General features: G+C 32.8%; 1 protein-coding gene across 1 annotated transcript; it reads left to right on the top strand.

Moving 5' to 3' along the window:
- The first annotated feature begins 4,475 nt into the window (after window positions 1-4,475).
- On the top strand, window positions 4,476-6,955 carry LOC112003560 (BAG family molecular chaperone regulator 4). Its single transcript, XM_024035769.2, is given in 5 exon segments — window positions 4,476-4,834; window positions 5,435-5,458; window positions 5,461-5,690; window positions 5,770-5,916; window positions 6,534-6,955. Coding segments are annotated over 5 exon segments (792 nt in total). The 5' UTR covers window positions 4,476-4,641; the 3' UTR covers window positions 6,732-6,955.
- The last annotated feature ends 13,876 nt before the right edge of the window (window positions 6,956-20,831 follow it).

Genomic DNA, 20,831 nt, shown 5'->3' with positions numbered 1-20,831 from the left:
CCTAACTTTGAACTCTGGCAGGACCCATGAGATCAATGTGTAATAACTCTAAAGGTCTTGAAGTTTGAACACTAGTCACAGACAGATGCTTGGATTTTACTTGTTTACCTATCTGACATGGTCCACAAATGCACTTATCAATCTTCTCAAATTTAGGTAAACCGATAACTGCCTCACACTTGGAAAACTTCTCTAATTGCTTATGACTGGCATGCCTCAATCGTTGATGCCACAAATCAACTTGATCAATCTTTGCACTAAAGCACTTGTTGTTTACACTTGGTGTTATGCCATAACAGTTGTCAGCTGTCCTCACACCAACACACATAGAGTCACCTCCTCCATCAAGTATCTCACATTCATACTTGGTGAAAAGAACATTCAGTCCATTGTCGCAAATCTGACTTATGCTGAGTAAATTGGCCTTCAATCTATCAACATACCAAACATCTTCAAACACTGGCAATCCTGGAATGTCCACAGTACCAATGCCTCTGATCACAGATTTACTTCCATCTCCAAAAGTGACTGTCCCAATCTTTCCTTCGAAGAGTGTTTTGAATAAACCTTTATTTCCTGTCATGTGCCTGGAACAACCACTATCCAAATACCAAAGACAAGAATCACGTGCCTTTAAGGCGGTTAAAGCAGTATAACATACATAATTCTTATCACATGTGATTATGCCAAGATACTTAAGGAAAGATTTAACAAAAAACACAAAGGCAAAGACAGCAAGTAGACAAGTTGACAATTAAGCACAAAGGTTTTCCAAAAATCCATGACAACATAGGTCAAGGATCAGCTCAGAGATCAAAAATCTCAGACAAAAGAGCTACCTGCTCTGATACCACTTGAAGGAAATTTAGACCCCTTAAAACACAACCAGATTGAGTAGCCTAGTTAATTAGCCAAGTTGTTACTTAGTCAAATTAAGCAATTCTAGGTTAAAACAATCAAACAATCATATCAAGAAAATATAGCAGTGGAATAATAAATAACATATGATATGATCACCCAGGAAAACCAAACCGGTAAAAAACCTGGGGAGGATTTTACCCACCGATCCTCAAGGCAAAACTGAATTCACTATGAAAGAATTGAAGTTCATACAAAAGGACTTACAAGCTCCCCGCTCGACTTCCTAATGCTACCTACCAGTAGAACTTACTGACACGACCCCGTGCAAGCTCCGAATCCACGGACTCCTTCTTTCTTGAATTTTTCAATCAGCTACAAGCACCCACGCTTGATATTCTTTAAGCTTCAATGGTAGCAACCAAGTTGATCATCAAGATGTTAAAGTAATCTCCATCTAGAAAACCCTAAGCTTTGTGTAAAGGAAAGCTCCTCTAGATCTCACAAGAGATTTACACAAAACCACAATGTATGAGCAACAATACAAATGAAGCAACTCTAAAAACGTGGCTAGGGTTTTTCCTTACATACCTAGAGCAAAAACATAAAACTCTAAACGTTTAATGAGTTAGGGCTGAGTTGGAAAAACTGCAGAAAACGCAATCTGGTCGACTTTCGATCGATCGAATCTATTTTTCGATCGATCGAGCCAGACCGAAATGCCCCAATGCATCTACAGTCTTTCGATTCCAACTTTACAATAATTAATCAACTTTGATCACACTCTAACAAGACATAACATATTGTTTTGATCATGGTTTGCCAATATTACAAATTAGAGTTCTAAATACATAAATTCCTAAACCTTTAGAACCTAACAAATTACAACCAAAATCAATCATACAATTACACAATCAAAGCATGAACATGTAACATGTATTACCTTCTGAATTATTGCTTGGAATTTTCACAATTATTGAAAGAGAATCTCCAAATTTAATTTTTAGAAAACATCAAGACAAGGTGAATTTTATTCTTTTTAACTTCCATAGAAAAAAAATATTACGTACATTATTTTAACCTTTATGGAATAGAAGGTTTACATGTAGCATGCAAAACGAGTTTAATTGACTTAGAGATGTAAAAATTAGTCAACCAACTATGGTAGAATTAAGGTTTCAAATTTTAAATAAAACAATTCTACAATAATAAAAAAAAATTATTTTGTGATAAATATGATTATGAAATACATTACTTTTCATTAAATTAGTTCAAATTACAAAATAATAATAATAATAATAATGAGATCACCATAAAAAATAATCACGCGTAACGCGCGAGTCTGCGACTAGTTAATTTATAATATAGAAGAGGTTTGAACTTTAAATCTTAAATCTTTTATTCTACAACAATAAATTTTACGAATGGAGCTAATTGGATTTGGAACCTATAAGAACTTAAGCGAATTGTACACACAAGGCTTAAAATTAGCACTCTTAAGGCTTAACTTAGAATTGACTATTCAAATTCTATAATATTGAGTTTAAGAATTTTAAAATACTACTATACCCCATATATTCTTATGTATCTTAGGAACAACATATTTCGAGTTAATTTTTCTAATTATCCAGCTCATCCAAGGAGTCCTTAACAAGTTTTCCTTCTAACATCAAAAATCCCTTGCGGTGTCCTTCCAACCGCTATAGACTTAAAAGCCTCCAATGGACAATGGTTGTCCACTTGTCCCTCAATCTTATCAGGTGCAACAAATGATCGTTTACTGAGCATTGAGCAATATGTGTACCCTGCTATTTACTAATCTACAATTCTACAACAATTTAGGCTTTATTTATATGCAACTATTTATAATTTCGGTGCCATACTCCAACAAAAAGAAAAAGAAAAGAGAAGCTCTCAAATGACTAATAAAACCATTTTTCTAATATTAAAAAAAAAATGACTTTACGTCAAGACAATATTTTTTGATAAAATATAGGTATAGATAATTTCAAGTTACAAGAATGTGCAAGAAATTTTACATTTGATCAAAGAATCACAAAATTGAAAATTGAAAAATCGGTTAATAAAATAGGAAAATTTTTGTCTATTTTACATAATTCAACCTATTCCAATAATCTTGGGAAAAAAATTCAAGTAAATTGCTAAAAAAAAAAAAAAAGTCTTTCTTTACCACTGTGCACCTTTGGTGCGGTGGTCATTCTACAAGTATAAAGTGCTTGTGAAATGTGAGGGGTAAGGGTCGGAGTTCAAGTTTTCAAGAAGGAGTTTCATACATATATACATTTTTTTTTTTTTGAGAATCAAGATCTCAAAGAAATTTATTAATCAACCAAAATCAGTTACAAGAACATGATAAAGTCGTGGTGGAACATCCTCCATCCACATTGTGAGAGCATCAATATTTCTTGCGTACTGAGCTAAACTATTAGCTAGAGAATTGCCTGACCTACAGGTGTGCGAAAAAGAAATACAAGAAAAGCCTTCTAGGTTCTGCTTAGATTAAACTAGAATAAAATTTTTATCTTGTATTAAAAAAAAAGTCTTTCCTTTCATATAAATGACATTACCAATAGTTACAAGCCATTGTAGGTCATTTATTGCAATAGCAAGATTCTATAATATAGTTCTCCATCAATAATATTCACAAACATCAAAGTATCAATTACACACAAGAAATTCTAAAAAATACAATTCCTTTTTGTTTAACAAAAATCTCTTACTTAAGTATCAAAGTATCAATGGTCGGCATCAGGTCTATATCTCTAATCTTATTAAGAATCCATTATTGAGCCAGTTGTATTACCTAAGGAGTGATATTATAATTCAAAACTATTCATAATTTGAAAGTGTTCAAAATATTATTTTGAATTCACAATTTTTGTAATTTCAAAATTTAGATAAAGAAATTATATTAAAAAAAATCATTAAAATAGTACTCCGTATTTTCTTTGGCAATAATGTGCATATAATATTAATATAAGCTTTGAATTTTCCCCCCTTGGATATAGCCATATAGGCTTATTAATTTGGTACTTACTAGTTACCTATTTTTAAATGGTGCTGGTAAAGGTGATCAATTATATTTGTAGATCCTTTCCATAAAATTTAAAAAAAAAAAAAAAAAAAAAATTTATTTGTAGATCCTGAAAATTCTTCTATCTCTGAGACGCTGACATATACTTTGCCTACGTTTGGATAGCACTGTTAGTTACTCAAAGTTGTATTGCGTTTTCTGTTTTTTTTTTTTTTTTTTTTTTTTTTTTTTTTTTTTTCAGCCGGATTTGTTGACTTTTGTGAGAAAAAATACTGTGCATGTATTGTGCGTATACTGTTCACGCACTGTTTATGCACTGTTCACACATTAAAAATATTAAAAATTGGTCCCACGGTACTATTCATATATTTAAAAAATTATTTTGCTACAGTGTTTTCAGCAACAATCAGTTTTTAGCAACTTTCAATAATAATAAGTGCTATCCAAACAGACCCTTTGACCAAAAATTCATTGCATTAAAAAAAAAAAAAATATTGTGATTCTTCCTCTCTCTCTCTCTCTCTCTCTCTCTTAGCAACTTTAAAGTTGTAACCGAACAACCGCTAGCTGTTAAGAGGTTCCTATCCTATAGTATTTAGTTTTTCTTACTCAATAATCTACCCTCTTGACAGTACAGAGTACAGACCTCTCTCACCTCTCTCTTTCTCTACCAACTCCACCTTTTTTGTTTTTCTGTGATTCCATGATTTTCATTTTATTTGGTGACTATGAAAAGAGCAACTTCAAAGAGTGTTTTGAGCAACGAGTTTGATAGGGAGATAGATTGGGAGCTCAGGCCTGGTGGTATGCTTGTTCAAAAGAGAGATGCTGGGGATGCTTCTTCTGGGCCTATGATCAAGATCAAGGTCTCTCATGGTTCTTATCACCATGATATCACTGTCCCTGCCCAATCTACTTTTGGTAACTAATTACACGATAATGTACTTTCTGGGTTACTGTTATTTTACTCTGTTTGTGGCACATTTGTGTGTATTTGCTTTATTGGGTCAGTGAAAAGGTTTGTGCCCATTTCCTAGTTTGGTGAATCTCATTTTTACCTTTTGTGTCTTTCTTTGATGGGAATTTTTAAGTTGGTCATTGTCATAAAATCCAGTTTGGTAATTTTGTCCTGCATTTTAGTTTAATTTTTATATTGTAAATGTTAAGAACAAAGTTGTACCTAATAATTGGTTTTGTTAGAAGTTAAAATGGGAATTTTGAAGTTGATCTTTGTCCATAAAGGAGTTATTTAGCATTGACCTCTAATTCAATAGGTAGTTGATTCTTAAAAAGTTAGCTTTTTGTGACATGCTGACAATGTTTGTGTTTGCTTTATAAATGTTTCTATAATTTCCCATTCTCTTTAAACCATTATTTGTTATTAATGACTATGATGCTGTAATTTCTTTTTTTTTTTTTTTGGCCTCATTTACTTGGTTTGTTGGGACTTTGGCTCTGAATTTGTGTGATGAGGAGTGGCATTCTGAAATTGAAGCTCAGTTGTTTTTGGTTCAATGAAAGGGGATCTGAAAAGGGTTCTTGCCAAGAAACTGGTTTGGAGCCTAAGGAGCAAAGATTACTGTTTAGAGGGAAAGAAAAGGAGGATGAGGAGTGCTTGCACATGGCAGGTGTAAAAGATATGTCTAAAGTTATACTGTTGGAGGATCCAGCTAGCAAAGAGAGGAAGCTTAAGGAGATGCAGAAAAATCAGTGTATACTAAAGGCTTATGAAGCGGTTGCCAAAGTGAGAGCAGAGGTTGACAAGCTCTCTGAGAAGGTTGTCCATTATCTATAAAAAATCCTCTTGTCTAGCTTCCTAAAGACTTATTTATTTGTATTTGTTAATGATTGTTCAGGTTATTGCTTTGGAGGCAAATGTTCATGGCGGCATCAAAGTGACAAATAAGGAATTTGTTGTCTTGACAGAGTTGCTCATGCTGCAGTTGCTTAAACTCGATTCAATTGAGGCTGAAGGAGAAGCAAAAGTGCAGAGGCGGATTGAGGTATGTGATTATTGCTATTCTGCGTACTAGTATATATGCAATTTTTTATACTGTCAACACGATCAATTATGATTGTTTAGAGTACAATGCTCGTTAGTTGTGGCTCTCTGCTTGAACCAACCCCAATTCAATTGGTATTATACATAGTTGAGTTGAGCTTCTTATGTCTCTGCTTAAGAGAAGAAGTTGAACAGGAGGTGGATCTACAACACCAAGTCAGACCTGTTTTATCTACGGTCTACTATATGTAGAGTAGAACCAAATGAGGGTTTATATTATTTTATTATTTAAATGGGAAAGGGCTAGATAATAATTTTAGGTCTGAACTTCTTGTGCGATCATAGTGAAAGTCTTTACAGACCCATTAACAAAAGGAATATTTTCAACATTTTGTTGATCAACTAGTGTTTGATTTCAAAGCTGTGATTGTTTGCTTGTAACTTGTAAGTATCTTGGTATTCCCGAACTTATCACTAACAAACCCTTAAAACTGGAAGTTTTGCTGCAAATCATTTTTCAAGGAGGGGTAAAAAATCACATAGAACAGGCAATATGTTTAACTTCTACTATATGTTAAATTGGGAACCTGAAATTCATGATTGTCGGTGACTGCACAGGTTCGTCGAGTCCAGAGCTTTGTAGATACATTGGACAATCTAAAGGCAAGAAACTCTAATCCCTTCAGCAATAGTAAGAATGTGGTGTCAGTCACTACCAAATGGGAGATGTTTGAGTCGGGAGTGGGAAGCCTGTATGCCCCAACCCCACTGCAATCTTCAACCAAAATAACTCAGGACTGGGAAGTGTTTGATTAATTACAAGTTCAACACATTATATGGGTCGGTCTATATAAATTTGTATCCGCAGTATATATAAACATAATGTTATGTGAACCATGTTCAATTTTTGTTTTTTGTTATTGTTATTGTTATTGTTAAAAGCTATCCTTGATAAAAATAGAGGCAGAGTCTTATGCTATAACAGCTTTGCTATTTGTGTATATGGTTTATATTGAATGGTTAAGATGTATTTTCCTTCATATCTGTTTGCCTCTCATGTATAACTCCCGATTAGAAATTTTCACTTCCTTGAGTGTTTCTGATGTCGTGGAAGCATGAAGAAAGCACAAGTGATACTCTCTTGATGGAACATAAACTAAACTATTAGCTTTAGGTAGTAAACTTCGAATCCACGAGGGATTTTCCTAAATCCACAAAGAGATAAACTGGAATCAACTAGAGAAAAAATTTGACAAAAGTTTGTATTTATTGATAATAGTCTAATTTGCCTTTGACGGCTACAAAACATATAAATACTGAGAAAAACATCTGAAATTCTAATTTGTAGTAATTATGCGATTAAGTGACAAAATATCGAAATTAACCAAAAATGGCAAAATTGAGTTAAATGCAGAATCATAAACTACTGACCTTAAGGGTTGTCCTAAAAAGTTATTAAGGAAACAAAAATTACTATAAACGACAAAATTGCAATTTTCGGGGCCTAAAAAGAATTTGCCATTTTCAGGGGTACCTCGTGGCAGAGCTATGACTATTGCTTAAAAGGCCGTTTCGCTTTAGCCTATCAAATTTATGCGATTCCAACTCCAAGGCCCATGATTTCTATTAGTGTCTTGTTGCCTTGCTCGATGATTTCAGGTACGCGTGAGAGTGCAGGAATGCCATGGTGGTCTGTTTTACATCAGCTTCTCTTTATACTCAACTAATCATAGTCAAAATTAGATACATGACATACTTCAATTGATAAAACATAAGGTAGAACAATAGGAGTGGGACAAAGAATTTCGTAATTCTATTGTAATATGTGGAATTAAATATATGAACATGAGAGTTGAGAGTTGAGACCATTATATTGATCAATGATCCTGTCTCTGACATTGATATGGTTTAGTTCTAGCGTTCAGAATATTTTTGAGCCAAAGGAATTTTTTTCAAATTGTTCCTTTGTGACGTTAATAATTTCTCACTCGCAGCTTTTATTTAGGATGCTTGGAAGAGTGAACTTGATTCTGGTATTGCTGTTTGAATGAAAGCTTGTTTGACTATTAAAAATAAAAATTTGCCATGTCAAAAAAAAAAATCTAACTCTATTCTAATTTCTAAGTCAGCAATCACACTAACAGAACTCCTTACCCTCTCTCTCACTGTTAACTTTCTTTCTCTCCGGCCACCTTAACCATCCAATTTCCACTACCACCACCGCCACATCCCATACTATTCAACCAAGCCCAAATCAAAGTCTTTTTAGGTGTATTGCAGCTATAGGGAGGTCGAGTGAGGTGCGGATGTGGACCGAATGCACTCTAGTCGGGGAAGCTTGGGCTCTAATCGTATTCAAATTCAAAGTCCTAAACCATAAAGACTACAATCGAACATCAAAGATTGGCTTAGTAAGTGATGAAGATAGTGCGATGGCGAGTGAGAGAGAGGGTTAGGACTTCAGGACTCAGGAGTTCTATTAGTGTGATTATCGACTTTAGCTCACTTGATTTTTATTTTACATTGCAAAATTTTATCGGTCCATCTCATCCAAATTGTAGTAATTGCTAGATATGGCAAACAGTCAAGTCTGGTACAGGTTGCGTCAATCGGTTTGCCGGCCAAAAAAGGCCGGGTAAAAAACAGACCATTTTCAACCGGTTGAAAACGGGTTGGGTCAATGGGGTTGTGGCTAGTTGTGTTGGGTCAGGTTGGTCCATATTTTTCACATTGAAAAAAAAAAAAAACAAAAAAACAAAAAATGTTAAACTTTTAGAGAGAATGAATTAAATCAAATAGTTAGACTGTGTGTTACTAACTTACTATTATACACGTGAAGGGAAAAAAAAAAAAACCAAAAAACATAAAGCTTTTCATATCCTTGCAATTCTACTAGTTTTGACTTTGAGCATGACTAAAATTCTATACATACTTCAAATTCAAAATTTACTAATGATATCATTCCCATAAAAGAAGCCAAAAAAAAAAAAAAAAAAAAATACAAAACTAAATGTCATGGACCATGTCAAGTTATCAGCCTTCTTAAGTGCACAAATTCCTGTTGTATTTAAAATAATAATAAAGTTAAATTATATAGAAATATAAACTAAAAAAAAAAAGCTTTAAAAATAAAGGACAAAGTTTAGCTACAAAATTGATTAAGGCTACAACTTTATTCAATAACTTTTTATTAGAGATAAATTTTGACAAATCTACCATTGGATTGCATCTTCTTCTTCTTATATCATTCATGCTTGCAAAATTTCTAGAAAATTAAAGATAAATGGTTATGTCATCAATAAATTGTTTAAATTACAAGTTTTTGTAGTTTAAAATTATGCATAAAATATAAAATTACATGTTCTTCTTATATCATTCATGCTTGCAAAATTTTCAGAAAATTAAAGATCAATGGTTATGTTATCAATAAATTGTTTAAATTGCAAGTTTTTGTAGTTTAAAATTATGCATAAAATATAATCTTATAGATTATGATGATGCTATAAAATAATACCTCTAAAATCGTCCATATGGCTCGTCCTAGGAAAAAGATGGAAGGAAGGGCGCAGCCACATTGCCACGTCCATACCCGTCAAGCCTCGTCCGTCTTAAATTGGGAGAGGGTGGACGAGGCCTCGTCCGTCCCGAAGGACGGACGAGGCAAGCATGTTTATGTTGAGGCACGTCCACCCTTAAGTAGGGACGGACGAGCCAAATATTATAAACTTAGAACCTTACCTATAAACCGAAGCCTCCATTGTTCGTGATAAGACACCGGTTTAGATAAAGTAACTTCCGTGGAAGCTACGGAAGTTACCTCCGACTTTGGTGAATTCCTCGACAATAGGAATGGTTATCAGAGCAAATAACCGTTCCATGCCCTATATAAACGCTTCTCTACGTAGAGGTACGGGATTCTAATTTTTTTTTCTTTTGAGAAGGGAAGAATAAACACTTAGAAATTTTTTCCTCTCTATTCCAACCCACTAACTTCATCATCGGAGGACCATAGGCTGGTCTTCACCGGTCTTTTCCCTGATTGAATTTGGTTTTACAGGATTTAACTCTCAAGATTGTCGAAGTCCGAAGATTTTCAACCCACTGATTTTCCAGAATTATCAGTTGGCGCCGTCTGTGGGAAACGTATTTGTCGCTCTTGAACTTGTTTAGTTCTGCGATTTCTTTCTCTCGTGAAAGGGTTGGAATGGTTCGGACTAGATCAAGGGCAACTAGCCCAGGACCTCAACAGAGTAGAGACGCATCGAGTAATCCTCATCGCGATCGCCAATTTGCACCGGACATGCAGGCCCCATCTGTCCAACATATGCACTCTATGGCGGCTGCGATGGCGGAGTTAACTCGCCAGAATCAGGACTTATGGAGAGAGGTTAATTTAAGAAGGCAGACGCATCAAGAGCATGAAGAAGAAGGGCAAACTCAGAGTCAAGAGGGCAAAGAGAACTTTCAGCATGGGAGTCAGTCAAGGGATACCACTTCGTGAAGGGCATCTGAGTTGAAGAAAGAGATGGATCAGATGAAGAAGGCCATGGACGAAATGAAGGAGAATATGAGGAGGGCGAACCCAGTAGAAGATTTAGTTCATAGAACTGACTCTCCCTTTACGGCTTCCATCAATGGCCATCCCCTACCACCGAAGTTTAAAATGCCTTCTTTAGATTCATACGATGGGAATCGAGATCCTTTTGACCATATTGCCACCTTCAAGACCACTATGCATCTTCAAGGAGTTCCAGATGAAATAATGTGTAGAGCCTTCCCTACCACTCTCAAGGGTCCGGCTAGAGTATGGTTCAGCAAATTACCCCCGAATTCAGTAAGTTCTTTTGGAGAATTAAGCAAGTTGTTTTCTTCTGCATTTCATGAAGTTTTGGGCTAATGGACGAGTTCAGCCATGGACTGAGGTTCCTTCTCATAAAGTTTATGTATAAACAGTCAGAATCTGACCCCATTATGAAAAGCTGCCAACAGTAGCTTATCGTCTACCTCGTCCACGGTCAGGGCTTCGCCTATTGAAACGTGTGATGAAGGAATGCAGACTTTCATTTTCCCCCTGTTCTATCAGTTAACAGACTGGAAGTAGATCGTCTGATGACGCTAACCCCCTATGAAGTTATTAACATTTTTTTTTTTTTGGTAATTCAGATTTTATTCATTTAACAAACACATATTACAAAGGGAAATCTCAAAACAAACCTGCTGCAGTAGCCAAACTACAAAACTAACTACAAAACAAATGGCAAAGGAAAACATACTAACAACTAAACAATACATCAATAAGGCATCTAAACCAGCACCTTTAGTCAACAACACGTAGATAGCACAATAACACTCTAGCAAAACACAGGACATGATTTCTAGGATCAAATTAAAATACTACTTGGATCAAGTCCCCTAATTACAACAGATGGTAGAATTCAAAATTGACTTCTTGAACTTGGTTTTAAACCCCAGCCTAGCTTTAACATCATTAATGATGCTTCTCTTTAGCTACTTTTCAATCCAAAATCTTTCTTCGTGAACTATAGCATTCATTTTTAGCCAAATGTGGTAGATTGATGCCCACCAAGCAAGTTTGGAAGCTATTACTCTCAACCCCTTCCTTTGAACTCTCTAGTTCCCTTAGGCAATCAAGTCCTCCCACACAAACTAAGCATTTGAAACTAGACACGATTTCATCATGTCCCAAATTCTTCTAGTGAAAGAACATTCAAAAAAGACATGAAATCTACTTTCAAGGCAATTTCCACAACCAAAAAAAAATTAAAAATTAAAAAAAAAAAAAAAAAAAAAACACACACACACACACACACACACAAAAGCTATCACTCAAAGTACCCCCACTTGGCCATTCTATCTCATGTGGACAACTTATTGATTACAACATTGTGGCAAATAACTCTATATTTTTCCCTTCTTCCATAAAAAATCATACCAGATTATAGAAGTTGGAAAAGAGTTGTGTAGAAAATCGCACCTTTTTGTTGATTTTGTTGAACCACTACCTGTGATGGGTACTCTATTAGCCTTTGATAAGGATAATATGTTTTGTAATAAACCTATTAATTCCTAATCTACGAGTATATCCCATTCTAATAAAAAAATATAAATATAAAAATAAAAATTGATGATGCTATAAAATACCACCTTAAAAATTGTCCATATGGCTCGTCTACAGGGAAAAGAAAGAAGCATGGGCACAGCCAAATTACCTCGTCCGTCATAAACTGGATAAGGACGGACGAGGCCTCGTCCGTCCCGAAGGACGGACGAGGCAAGCATGTTTATGCCAAGGCACGTCCACCTCAAGTTAGGGACGGACGAGCCAAGCATTCATGACTTGAACCTTACCTATAAATCAAAACCTCCATTGCTCGTAATAAAGCACCGGTTCGGATAAAGTAACTTCCATGGAAGTTATGGAAGTTACCTCCGATTTTGGTGAATTTCCCGACAATAGGAACGGTTATCAGAGCAAATAACCGTTCCATACACTATATAAACACGACTCTGCGTAGAGGTAAGGGATTCTCTGACTTTTTCTTTTGAGAAGAGAAGAATAAACACTTAGAAATTTTTTCCTCTCTATTCCAACCCACTAACTTCATCATCGGAGGACCATAGGTCGGCCTCCACCGGTCTTTTTTCTGATTGAATTTGGTTTTACAGGATTTAACTCTCAAGATTGTCGAAGTCCGAAGATTTTCAACCCACTGATTTTCCAGAATTATCAAAAAAAAAAAAAAAAGAGAAAAAAAAAAAATAGCACCAAATCATTAAAGTTGTTGACCTGATAGTTGAACCCCCCACCCCACCTCTCTCTTAAGAAGATATATATATATATATATATATATTGGTTTGCGTGGCTCCATCACTGTTTCTTAGGATGATTGATTTTAGGCCGGATGCATGACTGACTCGTTATTCATCATTCCTAGGCCCAAGTGACTGGACCTGGCGGCCCAGAAGACTTCATTCTTCGACAAGTCGCACCTAAAGATGTAGGACCAAAGTGACTGGGCCTGACTGGTCTAAATTTAGTCTTCATCTTGTACTCGAGAGACCAAAGCAGAAGGAGACAAAATATGTAGGACCCCTCCACCTGAAGAGAACTATATAATAATATTATAATTGCAATAATTACAGCAAAAATCAAATCCGGAACAGACAAGTCTCACCGCCCAAAAAGCATGACATTGATAATAAATTCTTTGGTATAAGAATCTGAGTCCAAGGAACAATAGCCCACAAGAATAGAAATGAGTCCTCAACGCACATGATTTGAATCTCAATTGTGGAGAGTTTGACATGGGATTTGCAAGTAATAAACGAAATAATAGTAGTATTGAAATTTGTAAAACCAATACCCTACTGTACTAATTAGTGTGTGATTGTTTAGCAACGTGTCTGCGTTATTGTTGCATTTGCATTTTTTGGCTGGTCCCATGGCATTGTTCATGGACCAGCCAAAGCACAAAAATGCCTGAATAGTAGCAAGTGAACAGTATTTTGCTTTTTAATTAATATTTTGTTATAGTATTTTCGGTAATAAGTTTTCAATTTTTAGCAAATGAGTAGTATCCAAACATACCCTTAATTTCGCTATTCATGGGCACTGAGTTTGGACAAAACTAAATCCGAGACCTCTAGTTCTCTTGTCAAAATCTTCAACAAAATCTGTGGTTAGTGGATTGCTATACATCAATAGTCTCTAGATTAAATCATATCTTCTCTTCTCTTATACAAAATTAGTGTGTAGCCCTGTGTATATAAACAGGTACAGTTAAAAATAATTACAATTATACAATTCAAATTATATATACATTTTTAGAAGATATTCAAATTATGCATAATATTAGTTTTCACTTTTTTTAAACCATACATTTCTAAAATATGCAATGGTTTTTCATTATATATATATATATATATATGATTTAAAATTTAATTGGTTTTAGATTTTTCGGTTTTTGTACCCAATAATTCACTTATTTTAAACCATACATTTCTAAAATATGCAATGGTTTTTCATTATATATATATATATATATATGATTTAAAATTTAATTGGTTTTAGATTTTTCGGTTTTTGTACCCAATAATTCACTTGTCAAAAAATTAAAAACTTAGATGGACACATGACAGAAAATTAGATTTTAATTGAAACTTAATTTAGAATCTAATTGGATTTGGACTTTTCGATTTTTACACTCAATAATTCACATGACACAAAATTAAAAATTAAATGGGACATGTGACGCAAAATTGAGAATTCAATTAAAATCTAATTAAATTTTCTTTAAACTTTGGCTATTAATATATGTATATATATATATATATAGTGGATATCAATATGAAAACCAAAAATCTAAGATTATTACTCCCTCCGTCCCACTTTTTTTGTCCTCTATTTCATTTTGAGATGTTCCAAAATATTGTCATGTTTCTAAAAATAAAAGTCATTAATTTAACTAATGTTCCTATTATACCCCTATTAATTTATTAATTTAATTTTTTGATAAATTTTTTTAAGGGTAATTTTAGAAACTTATACATTTTTAAAAGGTAGACAAGACAATAAATGATGTTCCCTTAAAAAATTTGACTTTTCAAACAGGACAAAAAAAGTGGAATAGAGGGAGTATTTCATTATTACGTGGATGATGAATGATGGATATGCAGGCATAATAAAACTAAGTAAAAGCAGGGTGGGGTTGTGATTACTGAGGAGACAACCTTTGCTTTACTTTCCATAAAACAAAAACAAAATCCTTTGCTTTACTTGTTGTCCACGACAAATTACATTCTCTTTTTCATAGATATGATAAGATTTTAATTTACACTGTCCATTTTATGATGATTGCTCTTATCATTTGGCTAAGATATCATTTAGTTATTTTCCTCAAATCTCTTATTTGATAACAATAAATTTTACTAGTCGAGTTAATTACAATTCACAACAAGAGTAAAAGTTGTCTATCTTGGATATGTTGCTGTGTTAGGAAGAGATAAAAACAATAGAGGAGACATTGATGATTTGTTTTATGTTTTTACTTCATTGGTTAAATAATAAGGGAAAATGGATAAAATTGTCAATTTAAGATATTGATAATTTGTTTTGTGTTTTCTCTTCATTGGTTAAACAATAAGAGAAAATGGATAAAAATTGTTAATTTATAACAAATTTAATTTTTTTAGTCTAAGTGTGAGTTTGGATAGCAAATGCAACTGGCGTTTGCATTTTTTCCTGGATCCCATACATTGTTCACGGGACCTGCAAATACGAAAAAACGTAAATATAACTTTAAAACTGGGTCCTACGGGCACTATTCATAGTTTAACAATTATTTTGCTAGAGTGTTTTCAATAATAAGTTTTCAGTTTTCAGCAATAAGTAGTATCCAAACAGACCCTAAGAATCTAGATACTCACCTGTTTCAAAGGGAATCCAAATTCTTACAAGAATAAGGTTAAGTGGGAATCCAGATACCCTAACATTTGATTCCCTTGTGTGATTTGTAACCAAACATGGGAAAATCTTTCAATATTCCTAAAAATATTAAAACATTACTTCATATCAAATGCCACCTAACATATAAACAATTAGGTTTCAAAAATGACAAATAAAACTCCACATTTTTTTCATTTTTATTTTTTATAAATCCAAACACAATTCCATTATACCTAAATGAGTTGCAATTTAATTGATTAATCTTTGAAATCTTACAGTTTAAATTATTCCTTTAAAGCTGCACATTTCTAAGCTGTAGATTCAAAATATAATTTTTTTTTTTTTCATAAATGAGAATTTACCTAATTAAACTTAGGTAATTGTTTAGACTCCCAAATTTTAATTATAGCTTAATCAATTAAGGCTAATCTATAATTAATCCCAAGCGTATGTGATTAACCAATTGAACTAAGCATGGATACCAACAATTGCATGGATAAGCATATCAAACATAAAAACTAAGTTATAAAGCAATAAGTAAAGTGAAGCAAACCTAAGAACCGGTGGAAAACCTTTTTGCGACTAGCCACCGAAACAATCCACTAAGTATAGACAGTTGCAATACAAATTGACATACACAACCCTCCAAGTAGTGCTACCATCTCGTACTCGAACCCTCCAAACTTTTGCTTGCAACCGACTACGTTGAGTCATTTCTCTAACTAAGGCACTGGATCCCGCAACCAAGCCTAGTTGCATCTTCAAGCCACCATGGCTGAAATTGGAAAGCTCTCATGGTTCCTGATAATCTAATTCACTCACAACACTCAATGGATAGTGATAATTGTGATTGAGATAATCTTCTCTCAAGGTTTGGCTATAATGAGATGGAAGAGTGTGGACAATTGATGGTGTTTAGCTCTCTCAACAATAGATACAATTATCTCAACTCTCAGGTGTGTGCTTAGGGTTTAATTTGTGGAAAATTATAGGTATTTAGAGTGGGAAGGGGTTAGTACAGCAGATGATCTAAATAATTAATTTTTTTTTGCTATTCAACAAATTTGCAAGTGCAAATTGGTGAGAATCCCACAAATCTAAAAGTACAACGAATTTTTATAAAAGTGTCACGTGCTTTTTTCATGGGTGCCAATGTCGTGCAAGTTCTCAGTTCCAGTAGCACTATGTTGGACTCTCAAAACAAAAGTAGCCCACAATTAAAAATATTAAGCATGAAATTTTAATTAAACTAGCTGCAAACCCACGCGTTGCGCGTGATAATTATTTTTATGGTGATTTTATTAAATTTTTTTTTTTTACAATTTAAACTAATCTAATAATGAGTAATGTATTTCGTAATTATATTTTTATTTATTATAGGAATAATCATAAATGTAATATAGAAACAATCCAAAACACCAAAAAAACGTAAACTAAAAAAAATTAATAAAATTAACAATGATTAATTGAACCAATATTAGGATAAAATTTTGTTTTTGATAATCTATTAAGGTTATTTTATTTGTAGAAATTATAATTTCGGCTGCCCAAAACATATTATCAAATAAACAATTATTAGTAAAATCTAAGAATTAAATTTCTATACATGCATTGTTATAAAATAATAATAATTAAAATAAAATTGCAAAAGTTAAAATTTGTCACCTATCTGATTATTTTCGTTTGGCTAACCTTTACTTTTCTTTAAATAAATGGCAATATAAAGTACTTCTAATACAACTATTAAGAGTACTTTGTCTACCACAAAGGATTAGAAAATACAAAAAATTAGTAAAGTCTCATAATTTAACATCTAAATTGAGCACTATAAAAATCATGCTATGTAACGGAATAAATACCAAATTATCCAAATCATGCTATGTAATAGAATAATATTATATTTTATATGCTATATTTAATTCTTTAAAATGCAATAGGATAACATTTAACAATCAAAGAGAATAAAAAAAAAAGAAAACAACAACAACAACAACAATTCAAAAAACAAAACTGAATCGCATTAACCCAAAATAGAGTTTTAAAGAATATAAAAAATTATCAACTTAAAGTAGAGATGCAAGAAAAATATAAAAATTCACCAAAAAATTTAGAGAGAGGGAACCCTTTTTTTTTTTTTTTTTTTTGTGAGGGAAAACTATGCATAAAATAGAAGAGATAGTGACAATTTATAATAAGAAGAGACAAAATTAAAGGAAGATGAAGAGGAAAATGAAGAATGATATTAATATAGAGGGTAGTAGGGAGATGAAAAAATAAGGAAGGGAGAAACATTGAAGAAGTAGTGAGGAGATGAAATGGTAAGAGAAAGCGAAAAGTTGGAGAAGTGTAAATATTAAAAAAATAAATGTTAAAAACAATTATAGGAAAAAAAAAAAAAAACCTAAAGCTCGAAAGGCTTCAACGTTGTTGTTGTTGTTGTTGTTGTTGTTGTTTTTTTTTTTTTTTTTTTTTTTTTTTTTTTTTTTTTTTTTTAAGTTGAAAAGGCTCACACAAAACCCTAAAGCTAAACTAAAAAGGTTTTGGGTTAGGCTTAATAGTGGAACTAAATAAATAAGAGGTGGGTTTGATTAATTATACAGATTTATTATAGGGTGATAGTGGAAGTAAATAAATAAGTAGTGGGCTGGATTTATTATAGAGTGATAGTGGAAGTAAATAAATAAGCAGTGGGCTGCATTTATAGGGCTGAAAATTGTAAAAATCATTTTAAAATTGTAGGAAAATTATATTTTATAAAAGAAAAAAAAATGACGTGGCAACTGATGTGGCGCAACGTGAGAGCAGCAGTATTAAACGCTATGCTTCAACTTTTAGTAATATATAGATATAGATATAGATTGACACAAAATAAAGTTAACATTTACCAAAAGAAAAAAAAGATTTAACTTAACACATTATTTATTAAACGTCAAAAGTAGTAGGCATTCTTAATCCATGTGTGAAATCCACGTTCCAAAGAAAAGGTAGATATGCCTTCTCTTTCACTTAAATTGAATCTATCCATTATCATTTGTCATCATATGTGTCGGTATTTTTGTTTTGCTAAAAATAAAGGTATATATTAATTATCTATTTTATAAAAAAAAATTATGAAAAATTAAAAAAAAAAGGCAAAAAAGTTTATCACCTTTTTATTTTCTCATGAATTTTTTTAAAATGACTTATTAATGTATGTCTTAGACACGTTGGGAAAACCCAAAACGTAATTATATATATATATAATATATTTCTTAGCTTTATCGTTTGTCCTCTTTCGAATCGGGAACGAACAGTTAAAAATTCTATATTCAACTTCGTACAAAAGGGAGCAGCTTGTGTCCAGTGGAAGTTTCCACTGGACACGTTGGATGATGGACACGTGTCCACTCTTAGACACGTGTCCAAATCCAGACGTGTCCAGTGAAAATTTCTACTGGACAGAAGTCGGGTCCGTACAAAAATATCTTCAGCAATCATCCTGTTTAGGCAAGAGGACACAGTCAAGTGTCTTTCCAAACATACATCATTACTTCCGTCATTCTTTACTTTTCACATCATTTGTTTTATATGAAAAACTATCGAACCAGAACATTCATAGCTTGCTTCACTTGCATAAAAATTAAAACATCAACAAACTCATAACTAGCGTCAGATCACGCGCGTGTGGCTCTTTATTATTATTAGAGGTTCTATTTTTTTTTTTAAGATTAATAATTTTTAATCTATAAATTAATCTCTCTCTCTCTCTCTCTCTCTCTCCACACACACACATATATATATATATAAGTGAATACACAAATAAATAAATCGTAAAAATATACTAAAAAAAGACTGAAATTTCTACAGAAAAAAAGCCTGAAAAGACTTTGAAGATGAACTTGACATCAATATTGTAAAATAAAAAGAAAAAGAAAACCCAACAAATATATATATATATATATATGAAGAAAAAAAATCAAGAAGTCTTGAAACTCACAGGGTAAAATAATATTTGAGTCAGCACCCACAAAAATTCTTGGATCTCATTTCCTTTCTTTTGTTCTCATTTGATATAATCTACCACTTTCTTCTCATATAGTATCTTCATTCTCTTTGTCAGAAGTTTGTGGACGTTAAAATATATCACAATTAAAAAAAAAAAATTATAGCAAATGATTGATGAATTTTGTAAGAATAGCACATATATGATAATTGAAAAGTAGTTGGTTTTTTTTTTTAACACTGAAAAAGTAAGTGGATAAGAAATGTGAGTTAGTGAGATTCTAAAAGTTTTTTTTTCTTTACAAAGTCGTAAACATGTGTTTGTTTTAATTATATATATATATATATATATATATGATATATATGATGAGTACATAAATTCATATTGTCCAAACTTATCATTGGACAACCAAAGCGCCATAAACACGCATTTAATGCATGAGCCGTTACCAACGGATGCATGTGTAGACATGACTGTTTGCAAAATCATCAATCACCTCATTAAGCCACCAGAGGTGTTATCAAAGCCATTAAGGCCACCATTGAAGGCCTCCAACATCTATAAAAACCACCTCAGAACTAAGAGAAGGTACATGCATACTCTCTCTCTCTCTCTCAACGTCTGACTTTATCATCGGAGGTGCATTACCTGGTACCATCTTGGAAACCATAGAGAGAGACATCTTTGTTATATATACACATGATACTATATGTCATGCACACAAATTGACATATAATTTTGACTCAAATTATATATACACGCACGTATTTAGGTCATAACAATTTCTTATATGGCATCAATCTACTAAATAAATTAAGAGATACCTTACCTCAAACTCATAATTTCTCACCCCTAAGATTGCTTTTCATTTCAGGGCTTGTTGAGATTACCACCATTGATTCTTAATGCTCCAAAGTTTTTTAATCTCCTTAAAATTGTTAGTAATAATACACTAAATTGGACTGGCCATTTGGGCCTTTTAAATTCGTAAAGAACTCCTTATCTAATCCATTATTAATATTAGTAACTCCAACCTAACAAATTAATATCCCATAATGAATTTTGAAACTCCAACTAAATCAGATTAAAGGACTTAATAACATAGATTAATTTGGATAGAAAATTTTGTAAGCTTATTAATCAACCCACACATAACCACTTCCAATTTATAACAATACTATTACACACCACTACAAGTATTATGACAAACTAAAAAATAGAGAAGTTGTTGGCAAGATGGGAATCAAGCCCAAATCTCATTTTATCCCTTCATAGACTAAAGTAAAGATGTGTAAGCATTAATCTCAAAATGGTTATCCTTATGGATAATTTGAGCCAAAAAGGACATTAATTGCTCAGGTGTCTCTACCTTGAGATTATATGGAAAAGAGATAGCAATCTTCACATATAAATAATATTAGTTAAAAATCAACATAGATTAGGCCACATGTTATATGTCATTCATTGC

Source organism: Quercus suber, unplaced genomic scaffold (genome assembly GCF_002906115.3).
Source record: "Quercus suber isolate HL8 unplaced genomic scaffold, Cork oak 2.0 scaffold_110, whole genome shotgun sequence".
NCBI classification, from domain to species: Eukaryota; Viridiplantae; Streptophyta; class Magnoliopsida; order Fagales; family Fagaceae; genus Quercus; species Quercus suber.
This window is presented reverse-complemented; position numbering and strand designations above follow the sequence as displayed.